This window comes from Megalops cyprinoides, chromosome 4, assembly GCF_013368585.1.
Source record: "Megalops cyprinoides isolate fMegCyp1 chromosome 4, fMegCyp1.pri, whole genome shotgun sequence".
Classification (NCBI taxonomy): domain Eukaryota; kingdom Metazoa; phylum Chordata; class Actinopteri; order Elopiformes; family Megalopidae; genus Megalops; species Megalops cyprinoides.
In genome coordinates this window covers 37,372,827-37,390,510 of record NC_050586.1, presented here as the reverse complement: position 1 = coordinate 37,390,510, position 17,684 = coordinate 37,372,827, and the positions used below count along the sequence as shown (strand labels likewise).

Sequence of the window (17,684 nt, the reverse complement as noted above, 5' to 3'; positions counted from 1 at the left end):
TTATGCATATTTGACATCAGGGATACTATGAGCTGGATGAAAATGGCTGCCTCCGTAGACATTAACTGTTATTGCCATTTCAGAAAGCCATTTGTGTTATTAGTACTGACCTCCCCTTAAGCGCCCTGCCAGTGCAGAAATGAGATGTGTTGTTTTACCTGTTTCTAGAGTACAGGACTTCACTTCCGACACACGGACAACACGGTGCAGTGGCTGAGGGCCATGGAGTCGGTGGGACTGCCGAAGGTACGGACCCCCCCCCCCCCGCAGTGGTGCAGTCTGGGAAAACCAGGGCCCTGTGGGGAAACTGCCCTGTGCCACTGTGATAATGATGACATCTTTGCTTTTATCACTACCCATGTCGTCCAACACATAACTGAGCATTGTAAATCCTTGTGTAATGACTTTTTTAATGCTTTAGTTGATTTGCAGTTTTGTGGCTTTTTGCTTTTTACACTGACACACCCATTCAGACTCGAAACCCGCTTTTAAGCTTTGACATGCTTATCATGGGTGTTCACCTTGTTTATTGCGGAGGAGTGAGAAATGCAGTGATGTAAGCCGACCAGGCCAGAAGACTTAACACCATATGTTTCCTGAGCTCGACAAGTGAAGTGTAGTTGGTTTATGTCTGAAGCAGCGTATTGCCGTTGCTGGAGGTTCTTCAGCTCCATAGTGTGTGTACAGAGATCTGTAGCTTTGCATTGTAAATAGTCCAGGCTGTGAGCACAGTTGTGGAGGTGGAGATCTCAGCATCGGGTGTCCCGGTGCCAGGGGCTGGTGGGAACCGGCAGTCTGGTCTGGTTGGAGTCCTGTGATATGCTGGGGGTGGGGTGGGGGTGGGGGTGTACCGTGAGATTGAACACCGTGGTCTCTCCCATGGTATCTCACTCTTAGGAACATGTGCTGTCAGCCGTACACTTACGTTGATGACCTCTTTAATAATTGATGTTTGACTTCAGGTATTATTCTAAGTCCTCTATAGAATATGTCAAAATGACTTCACCTCTCGATTCCATACATCAAACAGGACCTGAACAGAGCAAATTATTAATATGCCCACTATATATAAACTATAAATAGTGATGTTGATATTGTAAATGAACATTTCTGCCTCAGTAGATTGTCTGTAAACCGTGTTTAATTTGGATAAGTACAAAATAAAAAAATACTATTATGTGTTTGCAGTATGTATGTGTTAAGGTGACCTACTGAACAACACAAATATGATGCTGACAAATAATATTGCCTTCTCTTGCTTTACCTTTTCAGATATTCTACCCCGAAACAACTGATGTCTATGATCGGAAGAACATGCCCAAGGTCGTATACTGTATACACGCGTTAAGGTAAGCTTAGTGTCCATCTGATCATTGAAACTTCATCCTACAGCAATTAGCCTACCTGGGTCTTTTGTGATACAGGTGGAGGGAAGCTTCCGGAACTCTCCACTGCACGTGTGCATTCTCTGAAATAGCCATGTAATGTGGCTGACACGAAACAGAAAGCAGCATGGCAGGAAAAGACTACACACTGTCATGTGACTTGAGCTTTGGCTTCAGCATTTTAAATATGATTCAACAGTGTACGTTGGTCAAAATGGTGATCCTCTTTGTACCCTTTGAACATTCAAATCAAATTTGTATGAGAACACTTATTTTTCAGGATTAGAACAGAAATCCTAGTAAGGGTTTATGTATGTTCTCTGGGCTGTACTGGCAGTTCTGCTGTAGACCAACCCATCAAACCGATAGCCTGCTTCCTGTCTGATTTGAGTCATTTCCTGTCAACAGATATGTCTTCCCTTTGCCATTTATCATAGAGTGAAACCTAGACTGTCTCTCATTCACCCCTATTGACAATCAGCATCTTGGGTCTAGGACTGAGTGATGTCATTTCCATGTAATCAGTGTTTCTGAGGAATAGAGCACTTAATGATTTCTGCAGCCCCTTAAGTCTACATTCAGTACCATTCAAAAGTTTGGACCCACCTACTCATAGAAGGGTTTTTTCCTTATTTTTACTATTTTCACATTTTAGAATAAATTTAATTAGTAGCCAAAAAACGTTTTTTAAAATAAAAAATAAAACCTTTTTGGAAAGAAGTTCATACATAGGCATCAACTTCACTATTTGTATTTGTCTAAGAAACACATTTCAAGCATTTAAAGCATAAAAACTACTGACTTGTTTAAAATGTCTTTGAAAGCATGTTTCCCATTATCTTAATCAGGTGCCTTCATTCATGCTCAGCATTGGAGAGGCAGGCTGGGGCCATTGGCCTTGGACTTGGGAAGGTTAGGTGATACATGGGGAATACTTGTACTTAAGCACATGCTTCCCACAATATTTGGGATAACCTCTGACCCTGTGTGTAATCCCTGAACAGACATGGCTTCCATTAGGTTTTGTGCAATGCTAGAAAAATCTGTCACTTGCTATAAAGCAGCTTCTCTGTTTAAACAAACAATGGCAAGAAAAGAGTTCCTGATCCTTTTGCCAGAATTGTATTTGTGCCTGGTCCCATCCTGTGGAAATGAGTAGATTTAATATTTAATATTTCAAGGATGTAATATTTGTCACCTAATTTCAAATAGTTGTTACATACATGTTATGTTCACAGACATTTGTTTGAAGGTTAGAACTCACGCTGGCATTGGCATAGGTTCGGTGCCCGTAACATTGCTCAGGCATTATGTGGTGTCTGGAAGTGTCTGTCTCCTGGAATGGCCCCTGATAACTGCAACACAATGTCGAGTCTGTTCAGGCTATTCAAATATATGCATTTATATTCCTGGTTTCTTGAGCGGGTTTGTTAAAAGGAGCTCACACAGACAAAATATTATTCTGCCTTTTCTTGAACAAACAACGTAATGTCTTTTTCTGACTCATGCAGTGCTAGTAATAAGCAAAGCACTGTGGTTCTTGTAGTGTTTATTTTCAAATCATCTGCTGTCTGTGACTACAACCCAGGTTAGTGTTATAACTCATGTCTCATCCCAAATATGTCAATAAAAATATGACCCTGTGCTAGTTTTTTAGGGCCGTGGCATAAAAGTTCAGTGCACTCTGGTTACACTGAATCATGAAATCATACACATTACAAACATTCTCTAGTACAGTACAATAAAAAGGTCACATCAGCATGATTGGCCAATCCGTATTGGTAGATATATGCCAAGGGTGTTGAGTCATTTGTTTTCCTGTCTCAAGTCTTTGGACGTGATTTTTACTGCCAGATTTCAAACGTATTCACCACATGTGCTTAACCAGATTGACTGATCCAAGATAAAGATCACAACCAGCAGTTAATTTATGGATGTGGAGCGGAGGCTGGAAACGTCTTTAAATCTCGGTCATTCTGTTTTCTGAACTATGTTTATAAGAAGCAGGGAAATCAATCTAAAATACAGGTGAATCCAGTTAATATAACCTTGCTCAATGTCACTTTCCCCCTAAATCCACTTCCCTCACTATTTGTTTCAGTGTTAAATTCATTGTCAATATCACTGGTTTGTTGTGAGTAGTCCTTCTGAGTAGTCAATTATAAATTTTCTGCCCTTAGGTGTATAGTTTTAAAATAATGATTAACTCATTAATACCATACTCAGCTTTAGAAATATTGTGAACAGCAATATCATTTAAACCTTTGCTGCTTTTGTGAACATAGTGTGATCAGTGCACATCTTTGTAAAATAAGATCAAAATTCAGCTAATATTCAATACACGTTCACTTCTGTTTTATTTATATTTTTATTTATAGTCAGCTGTCTGAACTACCACCCGCTAACGATATGCTGATGCTAAAGTTATGAACTTGTTTAGGCTTTTAGGCTACTGTTCTCCTGGCTGCATCACTGGCCATGTTTAATCAACAGTCCGTGACATATATCCTGAGAGTTGATAGAGAAAAAAGTGCTCAGACAAGCTCATTGAAAGCAGGTGTAGTATTGATCCTCTAGCTTGCTAGATTGAGAAGGTGTTATTGGAATTTCAAGAAATACTGTATAACCTTTCACTTGCACTTACTGGATCCTACTGTGCTGTATGGTAATCTTATTGAAGACATTGAACTTAAGCAATGAATTGCCATGTAATACCCGAATAGCAATAGTAAAACGAACAAAATGTCAACTCTTGATTTCAAGTTTCTTTTCATTAGGAGTATTAGGATGGGAAAAGAAATGAAAAAGCATCAGTAGCAGCTGTAATAGAAACATCTCTGTTCGTTTCACTTTGTTGCAATTAGTTGTGGTTGCTGACGTTGACAAGGGGACAATAGCCGAGGCACTGTAAGCCAGCTGTTGCTTACTGCATTGCTTTGTTTTATAGACTTTATTTTTCTTAATGACAGTGGGTGGGAGCAGAGGTGTAACTGAACTTAGCCAACAGAGCGTGAGCTCTTCTGAGTGCAAGAACAAAGCAACACGGCAACGATTAAGCCTGAGCGATGTTTTTATGTTATAGCCAGAATACATTTGATATAGTAATTAGTGAGCTTAAATGGGGTGCTGGTATGTTTTATGTGCTTAAGTTACTTTCCTGCACCTCATAAATATTCAAATTTCAGTTGCTGCTGAAGTCAAGTGTACTGTGCACGTCAGTTTGAACAAAGAATTCTTTTTAACTGAAATGAACACTGAGCCTTAAGACCTGGTTTTTGTTCGACTGTTTGCGGCGTCGGAATGTCGTACAGGCTTTGAGATTTGTCCGCATCGCTCCATGTTCAAGCTGAGATGAATGTGGGATGCACGCAGCACAGGTGGTGTAGACCCAACATCCGTCATGTTGTGAAACGCCCTCCGAAACATTGAAGGATCACCGCAGTGTGAATGAACCCGTGACATTCCAGTGGTGGCTCAAAGCTGAGGCCGACAGTGGCACAATAACACAGAACATACCCGTTTACTGGTTAGACAACACTAATTCTATGACAGTTCATCACTGCATGACCTCCCAAGCTCAGCTGCTGGCACTCACTCAGTATAAGCTGACACTGTATAAACTGGCGTTGTGTGTTAGATGTAGATTCATATTTACATTTTGTTTGTGGTTGTGCAAAGCCTGGGAATCCGTAGCATTTAACATTAGATCGTTTTAGCTCTTTTATATAATATATTTGCCAAATGAAGGTGCAGCCAGGATTAATGGTGTTACTCCTCCGTGCCCATGTACACAATAAAATTTTGTTGAGTGAATCATAAGTTTTAAACATGATAGATATGCCAGGTCATAAGAATTTCAAGATTAGTAGGAACTGTGTTGTGGTGTATTAACTTCTGTACTTACTAACTGACTTCTATCATTCATTTTATACCAGCAAATTCTTAGATTGATCCTAGGTTTGTTGGCGTGAGATTCTGCTCAATCCAAAACCAAATAGGAACGCTGCCATCTTATGGTAGAAAAAGACTGACACATGTTGGCCAAAAGAGCAGCTCTTTGCTGCTCCCAAGTGGAGGATAGGGGTATGTTGGGGAAAGATCAGAATAGTGGGAAATGCATCATCACAGAGCTGTAGGTTCAGTTTGTAACTCAGATTTAATCAGCTTTAATTTTTACATGTGTATGGCTTTTATTGAACCTTCAGACTTGTCACTTATGAGCTCAGTTTATGAAAGTTTTCACAAAGGAAATGTGATTAGAACCCTCCCAGTAACCTTCTGTCAGACGCGGTCTCTTTCTGAGAAGCGGGACGTGTGTGGTTGTGTTTTTTTTGTTGCTCTGCTCAGCCTTTAAAGGAAACACTTCCTTCCTTTGTCAGACGGCAGCGCGCCCCAGCCTCTCGTGAGCCCAAACACGCGCCTGACGCGGGGCCTTCCTCCCCGCCTGAACCCGGGAGCGCGAGCCCGGCAGCTTCCAATGGGCATTCCAGGGAATGCGGGCACGTTTCACCAGCTCAGCTGCGTGCTCACAGAAACCGCCCGCGATAACCGAGGCGCCGCCGGGCGGGGGAGGAGCAGCGCTGCAAATACACATCACCGTACGGCAGCGCGAGGGAAGGACCCTCTGAACAGACATGAAAAGGCAATATAGCTGCTGTTTAAGAGGTGCTGCAGGGCGTGTGCGTGTGTGCGGGCGACGGCAGGAAGAGGGACCGCGTGCCCTCCCTCGCTGCGGCGAGACGACAGGCCAAAATAACGTGAACTTAATTAAGCCGCCCTGCGCGAGGAGCTGCAGTCAGCTGTACTGCAGCATTCGGGCTGCCATCGAGGGTTAAGCAATTAAACCTTTGGCCTCCTCGGCAGCCCCGGCCTGCCAGTAAACCTCAGCGTCATACACCCGTCTCCTCCTCCACCCACGAGGGAGGGGAGGGGTCAAAGGTCACCTGCTTACCTCGTAGCCCGCGCTTCCTGACGTACCAGTTACAAGCGGCGCACTACCTGCCAGCCCTTCAATAATGCATACGCATTTACCAACAAACAGCGCGGGCATGAAATTTTAATGCAGTTTCCACTCACCCCTCTTCCTAGACGTGCGACAGATCTGAGCGTTTGGACTTTGTGCTCCTGTTGTAATTTGTTTTCCTGGTGGTGGTGCAGAGAATTTAAAGAGAGAGCGCTAATGGGGTGCACCAGACAACACTTTGTGATGGTACAAATGTGTGACTTTCGGAAGTTGTGCATGAATAAAACAGCACATTTGTTTTGTGTAAAACTGTGCTTTGTCCCCCTAACTGTTTTTAAGCTTGTAACTTTTCAATTAGCAGTTCTGGAGCCTCTTTGTTGTTGTTCTCCTATTCATAATTTAATCCTTGATTGCTCCACTACAGTTGACTGCAGCAGAATTTCTTGAAAATTGCTTGGGAATGTTACCTTGTGCTTAACCCCCATGCAAAGTAATTTTAGGTTCGACTGCCTTTCTTTTCAATTTCAGTTTATACCTTTACAAACTGGGGATAGCTCCACAAATCCAGGACCTGCTGGGAAAGGTGGATTTCACAGGTAAGGATGGTGCAGTCCAGCCAGGTTTCATTCACAGCTCAAAGCCAACGAACATTCTCCCAGACAAGAGAGGTAGAATCATTTCAAGACTCAGACCGTCTGCATATGCCCTAAAGGAGTCTGATAGATTCCAATGTTTTAATGGCATAATAACCAGTAAGACTGGTACTTAAAGTTTATCAGGGCCTCTCAGAGCTTATTAAAAGCCGCTGAAGAATGGTGGATCACGGGCAGCAAGCGCCGTTTAGTGAAAGACCTGAGACGTAAGTGTGGTGTGTGTGCCTCAAGGCATTTCTGTGAGTAATTGAAAATATTCTCATCTTACCTTAGTTATTTCTTGGGAGTGTGTGAATATGATTAATGAGTCCCAGTAGGGCATAATGACAGGTAATTACTAGTTTTTATTATTTTTTTCCTAATTGCTGCAGCTGTCATCATTATGATTTCTTAGCGTGTTTAGATAATAAGTAATATTCACACCGATAAGCCAGATGTTGTGAAGGTACAGTGTTCTCTGTCTTTGGTGTCACTGATGTGCAAAAGAAGATGTGTTAAAAAAAAAGGCAGCGTTCAGAGAGGAAAAGATTACCCAGCAGAACAATGGGTATATCCTGGTGCTAATGACCGGCATGTTAGATTCTGTTAACAGTGAAGGGTGAAGGAAAAAACTGAAAAAGGTTTGAATGAATTACATATCCTTCCAAACAATAGGTCCTTTCAGGGTTTATTCAGTCTAATCTCCACGCAGAAAACCGTTGAGAAACTAAGTGTTACTTTGTTTAAAAAAAAAAAAACACTTGTTTACAGTAGTTGATTTAGGAGCCAGTTACGATGGTTAAAATAACGCCCCTCCCCCTGGTTTGACAGACTGACTGAGAAGGCGTTTTGTCCCTGATTTGTATGCGATTATAACATTTCCACAGAAGAGGAAATCAGTAACATGAGGAAGGAGCTGGAAAAATATGGGATCCAAATGCCGGCATTCAGTAAGATCGGAGGCATCCTGGCCAACGAGCTGTCTGTGGACGAGGCCGCCTGTGAGTAGCCTCTTACACACTGCTTTAGGGGATGATATTAGCACTTATATCGTTATGTTTAAGCTGTTTTTTTCTAACATTACAAATGTTCCATTATCCATCAACACCCATAATGTTCAGCCTAGCCTTTGAGCAGGTTCGCTAATGAAATAGAATGCGTTACTTTTGGCTTTAATTTGTTTATTTAGCTGTGTATCGTAGATCTATGGTTTATTCTTACAGGGACTTCAAAGATTTGGGGGGGAAGAACTTGTCTGAATTAAATCTTCACCATGGGACTCAAATTAAATCCAGTGAAGTGATTATGCCCGTGTTATAACCCCTTTCAAAAGGGTTGGGCATTTGCAGGCAGTCTGATTTCACTGTTCCCTCTGGACTTTTATCACCAGTGCATGCTGCAGTCATCGCCATCAACGAGGCAATAGACAAGGGTCAGGCGGAGGCCACGATGGCCGCTCTGAATAACCCCAACGCCATGCTGAGGAACACCCAAGACCCCCTCGCCCAGGAGTACCAGGACACCCTGAGCCAGGCCAAGAAAAACAAGGAGGACAGGGCGGCGGGCAGGGTAACGCTGACCACCTCTCTAACATCTCCAACCCCCACACACGGCGGTGGGAGACCGCCAGGGGCATTAACAAGACCAAGAAGACACACCAATAGTGAAACAGAAAGCACTGATGCCCGGGGGCTGTTTTCATCCCCTTATTAGGATTTAATTCATTACTGTCCTGGATGAAAAATCCCCCCAATGTTGACCATGTGAAACAAACAACAGATTAAACAAAAGAGCCAGAACACTAGCTTCCATCATCAGATTTGAGCATTGTGAAATCAAAGCTAATATCGTGCTCTCAGCCATGCTGGGCCAGGATCTGGTCAGCAGTGATCTGAAATATCAGGCATGTTGGCTTGACTTATATGTATGGTAGGTGATACGCTGCCATCGAAACTTTCTGCCTTCTTGTTACTGTAGTGGAGCCATGTTTGCCTCTGCGGAGTCCTTCACTTGTTATACACAGTGTTGCTTAATATCCTCTGCTGAGATAGATGGCCACGGCGAAAGGGGGAAACTATTAAGAAAATGCATTGCTACAAAGTTGCAGCTCCAGACCTCCCACCTGCCACTTTTCTGCAGGGCTTACATTCCGACGCCTGCTGCGTCAGCCAGACTGGTAATAGGAAAGCAGCTCCCTCCCCGCCCCGCGCAGCCACTGTGGGGGAGGCGCTGTCCATCACAGCACATTTCCCAGCGGCTCGTCACAAATAAACATCACTCCGTCTGCGCGGGCCGCGCCACAACTCTGCAGGGTCGCTGCCTGCAGTAGATGCAGCTCACACCCTCCTCCCCCCACATTATTTCTGAACTTCTCCCTTTCTTTCCATTTTAACAGAATTTACACAACTAATCAAAAATTGTTTTAGTGACTGGGGAAAAGCTCTAAAGTTATTTGTTTTGCGATATTGAAATTGAAGTGTTTTTTTTCCCTTCTTTAAGCGCTCCTCTGTTGCGACTGAGGAAAGGGACGTGTATGAGGAGTTACTGACACAGTCGGAGATTCAGACCAACATTGACCTCGTGAACAGTGAGTATTACCCTGGTGAATCATTATCGTCTCATGTGATGCCAAGCCCTGGGTGTCTCCACGCAGCCTGTCAGCAGACCTATGGCTCGGCTTGTTTGTGAACAGAATGGGAAGCTTGGTGGATAACTGCATCCAACACTGCCCCCCTTCAGCGCAGGCAGCACTGCTTTACTGCACAAAGCTGGCTGTTTATGTACAGCATGGCCGGAACATGACCAGGTCCTATCCACAACAGACCACTCTGCTTCCCACTCTGCAGAATAGACAGCTGTGCTATATGGCAGGATATGAGAGGTTTATGGCATGACCAGAACATGACCAGGTCCTATCCACAATACACCGCTATACCTCGCACCTTTCGGTACAGGCAGCAGTGCTGCATAGTTGATTAAAAGCAGTTTGTATAGAGCACGAACAGAATAGGACCAGGTCCTTTCCACGATAGTCTCCTATTAAAAGACATCTGTAACATGACCAGATTAGGACCGGGTCATGTCTGTGACAGACTGCCATGCCTCCCTCTCCACAGTACAGATAGCAGTGCTTATTGTATAAAATGTCAGCGGCCTATATACGGTAGGGCCAGAACTAGGTAAGGTCCCATCCCTGACCGCTCTGCCTCCCTCCCTGTCCTCAGCTCAGGCCGCGGTCAGGCAGGTGAACGAGGCTATCAGCGCGCAAGACCAAGCGGCCCTGCTGGCCAGTCTGAGGCTGCCGGCGCTGGGGCTGCTGGGAGTGCTGGAGGCCAACTCTGCCTGGTACCTGGATCACTTCACCTCCTACCGAGACCAGAACTCTAAGGTCAGTGTGCTCCCACTCACATTCCCACTCCTTTCTGTACGCCTTCATCAGGGAGTGGGACCGGTGTTATTAGCGTGCCAGTGCATAGCAGCGTGTGGCGTTCTCTCTCTCTCTGCAGCACGTCGACGCTCCCGTGCAGCTGGAGAAGGAGGAGATTCAGAGGGTGGTGAGCTCCTGCAACGACTTCGCCGAGGCAGAGAAGCGAAGTACGTCCTCCTTTCCTGGTTTTAACCTCATGTGCATAATGCCGGCTCAGTCAGAATGTGACAGGGAGGGGTTCGCACTGATAAAGGATAGGAAAAGGGTACAGGAAGACTCTGTGGCTCCTCAGTTTATATAGTAATGAGACCCCCATCCAGTGTGGGTACCCTTGTTACACCCGCTGTCTGTTTTGTGATCATTACGCTATATTTATACAGACTTAGATATGATATTTTCAAGTGCCCATCTGAGTCAAAACATGAGATAACAGATCACTCACGATAATATTCTGGATCGGTTTTGCTCCCTCCTTGCAGCATTGAGACGTATTTCACAATTTATAATGGTTACACTACTGTTAACATTTTGGATTGTTATCTTTCTGTAGCCACAAAAACGTCTCTTGGCACTGAGTGTGCATTTTTGTTTGTGGCTGATATCCTCTTGTTGGTGCAGATATCAAAAGGCATGGCAGGATCTGACTGAGGAACCAGTGAAAGCTACACTGTATAATCCAGGCTTTGTTCCACTCGGCTTTGATAGAGGAGAAGCTGCCTGTAAAGTGGCAGTGGGTGGTAGAATAGGACGAGGCTGCACTGACCATTACATGGCGTTTTATCCTTCCAGAGGCGGACGCCGTCGCCGCGATCAACGCTGCGATCCGGCGGGGCAATGCGGACGAGACGGTGGAGGAGCTGATGAACCCCGAGGCCCAGCTGCCCGTCGTGTACCAGACCGCCGCCAACCTGTACCAGTCCGAGCTGTTCGGGCTGCAGACGCAGAACCCGGGGGTGAGCCTAACCCCGCTCCCGCCGCTCGCCGGCTCACCCCACGCCACCCTCTCACCGTCCTCTGACCCTGCTGAGCCAGCCATACTGACTCCACATGTTTCCATCCCTGCCCTCCCCTCCCCATCTTGCTGTGCCAGCACTGCAAACACCACCTCACTCCCTCACATAGTCACTCACAACACTCCCTCACTCCCCCGCGCTCCGCCCAGTGTGCCATCCCCACGGCTCGCTGGCTTGCACACTTGCGTAATTGCACTGTTCGGTTATTTGGCAATTCCAATACGTGGTCGTGTTCATACAGTTCTGATTGTAATTTAAGTGCATTAAAACATACAACTTGATAGAGTGAATGCGTCTTCACTGTACCCATGGCACCCTGGATCATACACAGTTCATCACAGCAGAGAGGCTTTTGCCATCTTCAGAAGCTGGCCCCAGGTTAGCTTGGATTGCTCGACGTGGCCACGTGTGATAATCCCGCTGATCTGAGACCAGTGTGCCCGGCCCACTCACAGGTGTACCTGAGCTACGGGGAGCTGTCGGTGGCCGTGGAGATGCTGTCGGCGGTGGCGGTGCTGAACGAGGTCCTGGACACGAAGGACTCGCAGGGGGTGACGGAGCAGCTGAGCGACTCTCCGCTGGGCTTCAGCCACATGGAGCAGGACAACCTGCAGCGGTGAGGGCAGGATCCCTGAGAGCCCAGCTTATGCAACCATCTCATCCTTTCAACATGAGCGGTTCAGTGTGACCCACGCAAACCCTGTTTAAACTAAGCACGTATATTTCCAGTGAAGGTGAAACCACTTGAGACAAATCCCATTTGTATCTTAAAAATTTTTGGGCTATGAGTCATTGAAGTGGGTATATTTTGTAGTTATGGCCCCTTAGGCTACCTTTAAGACTTTGTAACTTAAGATTTACACCAGATGCAGACACAATGTTGGTGTCAGTTTGCTGTCCATGACTTAGTGTGGTTTGCTCAGTATTCATATACATATGTTTTCATTCTTCATAAAGGTTTAGTTTCAAAAATACTATTCAGTTTTGGCTATGGCAAACGTAGATCAAGTTCAGTTTAACAGTATTAATTTCCAAATAGTTATATAGTGCTTAGAAAGTATAGGAATCCAAAAGTAGTTCTGGTCAAATCTGAAGTGGAACCTATTTGTTTGTTGTACTTGACACATTTAGCATAGTTTAGCATGTAACAGAATTGGCTGTGTTGTAATGTCTCTTGCAACAAAGCCACGATAAAGCAAAGTAAATGACAGCAATGTTATCCTTGCTTATACAGTATATATACACTTTCAGTTACCGATTTCACGCAGATTGCTTTTTATTATTTAAATGTGAACAAACCCTGTAAAAGAGAAAAACTCTTAGAGGTAAAGAGATTATTCTCACATGAATAATGGTAACTTCATAATTAGTAGCTGTGCTCGCTACATTATGAATGTGTAATTAACTTTCTTGTTATTGCTGTCTCGTTGGTAACCTCCCAAACTGGTTGTGTGGTGATTTCCAGCAGCTTTATTCCGCAGTTATGTCTGCCTTTTGGTGTTCAACTTCTGAAGAAATGTGGTGCAATACGTGTGAATCAGGTGTGAGTCATACCCACAGAGCACTGCCTCAGTTCACCAGCAGAGGGCACTTCCACAGTACTACATCAGCGGTGTGCTCGGGAGGCCTCGGACAGCCTTAATACTGCACATGCGAAGCCTAGTGGCGTTTCTCAGTCACTTTTTGCTGTGCTAATGCTTCAGCCTTTGTCCGTGTGGAGTGTTAGAGTGAGGTGTGAAGCCTTGTGTCCTCAGGTACGCGGACGCGATGATCACCCTGAAGGCAGAAGCGGTCTCGGAGGGCCGGGAGTTCCTCACCTGGAACGACGTGCAGAAGTGCATTGACACCGTCAACCTGCAGGTCCAGGAGGAGCATGAGCGTACGTCTCATTTCCGCATCACTGTCTGTGAAGACTCCTACAGAAGGCTATGTTAGCAGTGCACAGTGCCTCCTTAAGCACAGCATCAGCCTTCCTGAACATCATGGCAGCTGACAGAGACTGACTTTGGGTTTGCTGTGTCACCACCCGTCATTCTGTTTTGGTATATTAGTGTCACTTATGATGTGTATGGTGGCATAGCCCATCCTGTGACAGTGACAGGAATCGTTGTGCAGGGCTAAGGAAATCTTTGCATGTTTTAATCTTTTATAGAAAGCATTGCCAAGTATCTTTTACAATGATTTGCAGTTTTGATGCTGTTTCATTAATAGCACAGATTAAATATTTTACACTTTAATACATATTCACAGAATTTTTGTGACTGACAATTTGAACTGCAACTAAGGATTCCAACCTAATTCCTAGACTTTTGGCAGTCACTGTCAATTTAAAAGCTGTTCTGGTTCGATTCCTTTTTTCAGAACTTTGAACAACTCCTTTAACAATCTCATTGTGTATTTAAGATGTGGATTTCAAGCCATTAATCAACAGCTGTTAGTAGTATTTCTTTTTCGTTCAGTTAATTTAGCTTTACTAGCTTAATTTTGTCCCCTTAGGAATCTTGGCCGTCAATGAGATCAATGAAGCTCTCAGTGCTGGAGATCCAGAGAAGACTCTGTCAGCATTACTGCTACCCACAGCTAAACTACATGGAGTCAATCCATCCACAGCCAAACACTATCATGATGTACTGCAGAACGCCAAAGCACACATTTGTGAGGTAAGACCTGGTGCAGCAGTCTGATTTCAGTTTCGAAAAAAGGTGATTCGTTTATAGCAAGTCTTATTTCAGTAGATGCAAGGCAGGTATCTTGTACTTCAGTATCTTAGATGATATGTCACTTGTGCCATAGTGCAGTAGTGTAATGTTACAACAATAGGTCAGTAAGACAGTGCTTGAGAAACATGAGTTCTCTTTAAGGCTTGTAAATTAATCAAATGGAACATGATCTATTAGTCAGTAATTCCAGGTATAGTCTGTCTGCTGATGACACTGAAAACCAGGTGGCTCACATTAAAGAGCATGACCGTCCCGCCTAGTAGAATTGTTTCAGACCTGTAATCATGGTTCTCTCTCATACGGGCATAGCTGTTGCACATCTTACTACATCTTTTCAGTCAATCTATTGCAGCAATACTGCAATATGTTAAACACAGATGCATGTACACCTCCGCACTGCTGTGGCAGAGAAACTGCATGTATTTTTGAGGAGCCAACAGAGTCTGTTGTAACAAGACTGGAATGTCAAAGTCTCATCTGAACCTGTTTGTACCTGAAAACTTTAATGACCCTGTCTCATGCTATGTAGACTGAAGGGGAAAAAAACAACAAAAGTTGTAGCTTTTATTTTAATATATGTAATCAAATTCTTATATTTACAGTTTTCATATATATGTCAAAATACCAAAAAATGTCAAGTAATACGGTCTGTAATACTGGCCTGAAACATATATACAACATATATACAAAAAAAAAAATACACTTAGTCTAAATGAGGATCCTGAGATTGCAAAGAAATGCCTTGCATTGTTTCTTGTGCTAGATGCTTTTCCTTGGGCCTGCCCTTTGAGATCTAGCGAAGAATTTGTCCAGCTTTTTGTACCGTCTGTTTAAATTCATGCGGAAATACTGACAGTTTTCCCTTTAAACCTCAAGAAGCGCATTTTTGCCCCTGTAGTCTTTGACATGAGCGTGAACAGGAAGGGGTCCAAGCAGCTGTGCAAGCCGCACAAGCAGACCGCCACGTTGTAGTAGGCGTAGAAGCGGTCCTGACCGCTCACGAGCAGCCTCACGTAGTGAGCGGAGTGGATGACGCTGCTGGGGGTGAAGCACACGGTGAATATGGCGAACACCAGGGTGCTCATCTTAATGTAGTGGATCCAGTCATAGTCGGACTTGTTCAGGTGGCGGAGTATGGAGGCGTAGGTGAAGACGGTCACCGCGAAGGGCGGCACGAACCCGAGGAAGGTCAGCGCCAGCTTGTAGTAGAGCAGGAAGGAGAGGGACCCGTGGTCCAGCGGGAGGACGTCGTGGCAGGTGGTGATGCCCACCTGGGGGAGGCGGTAGCTCTGGCGGATGAGCAGCTCCGGCACCATGGCGACCAGGAAGACGGCCCACACCGTCAGGCTGCCGCAGATGGTGCACTGCCGCTTGGGCAGCCGCTTGTACGTGAAGGGGTGGGCGATGGCCAAGTAGCGCTTGAGGCTGATGCACATGAGCGTGTGGATGGAGCAGTAGGTGTTGCCATAGAAGCAGGCGGTCACCACCCTGCACGCGGCCTCCCCGAACACCCAGTGGTTGCCGTTGAGGTGGTAGTGCACCTTAAAGGTCAGAGTGAACAGGAAGAGGAGGTCTGAGATGGCCAGGCTGAGGTAGAGGATGGCCGTGGAGTAGGTCTTGGTTTTGGCACTGAGGGTTCCCAGAATGACAGCGTTGGCTGGGATCCCGATGATTATGGCCACAATGTAGGCAATAGGGATGACCCGAGTGCTTAGGATCCCAGTGATGTACTCAGTGGTACGGTTGTCCAACACTTCCAGCTCTGGCAGGGAGGAGCTACAGTTTCTCTCTGTACAGTTTCCAGGGAAGGCCAAACGAGTTTTTCCATAGAAGGTCTTTGGTACCAGGATGTCTGAGGTGTTTCTTTTCATCAGCCTAGGTTTCTTTCCTGTTAATGAAGAAGAAAAGAAAAAAAAAATTGTATCCCCACAGCGCATTACAGCAAGATCAAAATGGGCCCATGTTCTCTTCTTGCAAACTTAGCCTGAAGCACTGCTAGTGACTTGCATGGAAAATTATGGATCGTAAAGCAAGATCTAAATTGTCAGCATCAGAGAACAGTATATCAAATCCCAAATGTTTACTTCTGGAACCTTACTGCACTTGCAGAGTTAGCCTGAAGCACTGATTGTACCCTTCTTTTAGAACTATAAATTATACCAGAGGACATCTAGAATTGCCATGAGACAGCCCTGCATGTTAACCTTAATAGTGCAAAGGAACAGAGGAATATAGTAGAACAGATGAACATTATTTTCAAATAATTTTAACAATATTTGTACTTCTGTGACTCATGACTTTATTTTCCCTGTAATCGAAACATTTCTCCTCAGACTGTACTTGCAGACCTGATATGTTGTTGGTACATTTTAAATGTGCATACAATGTGGCCCATTCTTTTTTCTTCACATTTGTGTGTAAAGTATGACTTAACATGGTTTAACAGAAGACTGGTGCCAGCAGTCACATATTTGTCATTGGTTAGTGAACCTGCAAACAAGAAAAATATCATAGAGGAGTGGATGTTACACCCAATAGTGTGTTTCTTTTTTGCTTATCCTAGTGGTAGATGGTGGTTGTAGTGTTCAGTCCACTGCTCAGGAGGAATTTACATGTTGTTTTGGTGTGTTTCTTCAAATGGCTGTTCAAATACCCTCTCGCGTTTTGTAATATACAGTAGATAAGCTTTCCCAAGGTCACTTGACATTACTCCTCTATTCAAGGTTTTGTACCTAATATTCTTGCTATTTTATCGTTCTGTATGCTTTCAACCTTATTCTGGCTATTTTAATCTTTTCACATTACATGCTTTGTAAAGTGTTTTTGAATCCGCACTCTTTTCCGAGGTTTCTCCTGTGAGAGTCTTCCTGGGTCACACTGCTAACGTAATGTGCGGACAGAAAGTTAAAGTACAAGGAGAGGATGCACCTGCACCTCAGTGGAGAACATGGCCTGAGATTATGCTGAGGAGCATCCAGTTTTCTGTATAATATTTAACATGCCTGGTGCCATTTCATCCAGGACCACTAATAAACATCTCCTTATATTCCCGAATGTGACCTGAAGAACGTGGGGAGCACTAACCAAAGAAGAGAAATTGCAATGCGAAGCTCTGGTTTCCGTTGAAAGAGTGTAAGAATTCTTACCTTTCACTGAGTGTGATCCATACAGCAGCACCAAAGAAATTAGCAGTATAGGCTGGAAGATTCTCATTGTTTCTTCTTTGTGTGTTCTACCCTCTGCAGAGAGCCTTCACTGGCTGCGTACGGTCAGCGGGGAATCACTTGTTGAAGCTGTTGTTGCTCTGTGTGGCTATAGTTCAAGGTCGAGGTGATTCCATGTATGGTCTGCCGCCCAGAGGATCAGAGGTCACACATCTGTGAGAAGACGTGATAGTCAGGCTGTTTGCATGAGTGTGTCTGCATGACACATAGCGTATATCCTGTTTCACTCTGCGGGAAAATTCCTGCCTGCTTTATCAGGGAGTTGTCAGTGGGCGGGGACTTCAGCATGCTGTGACCCAGTGCTGTATTTACTGTGTAGT

At 44.7% G+C, this 17,684-nt stretch overlaps 1 protein-coding gene across 1 annotated transcript in view; it reads left to right on the top strand.

The window, feature by feature from the left end:
• iqgap2 (IQ motif containing GTPase activating protein 2) overlaps positions 1-17,684 on the top strand; it is a 70,695-nt gene that overhangs the window by 27,715 nt on the left and 25,296 nt on the right. The window contains exons 4-15 of the mRNA XM_036526276.1: positions 169-246; positions 1,273-1,349; positions 6,877-6,944; positions 7,868-7,981; positions 8,371-8,549; positions 9,480-9,567; positions 10,205-10,368; positions 10,487-10,574; positions 11,197-11,360; positions 11,876-12,036; positions 13,175-13,299; positions 13,917-14,080. Coding sequence (XP_036382169.1) covers positions 169-246; positions 1,273-1,349; positions 6,877-6,944; positions 7,868-7,981; positions 8,371-8,549; positions 9,480-9,567; positions 10,205-10,368; positions 10,487-10,574; positions 11,197-11,360; positions 11,876-12,036; positions 13,175-13,299; positions 13,917-14,080 — 1,470 coding nt within the window. The remainder of the gene's footprint in view (positions 1-168; positions 247-1,272; positions 1,350-6,876; positions 6,945-7,867; positions 7,982-8,370; positions 8,550-9,479; positions 9,568-10,204; positions 10,369-10,486; positions 10,575-11,196; positions 11,361-11,875; positions 12,037-13,174; positions 13,300-13,916; positions 14,081-17,684) is intronic.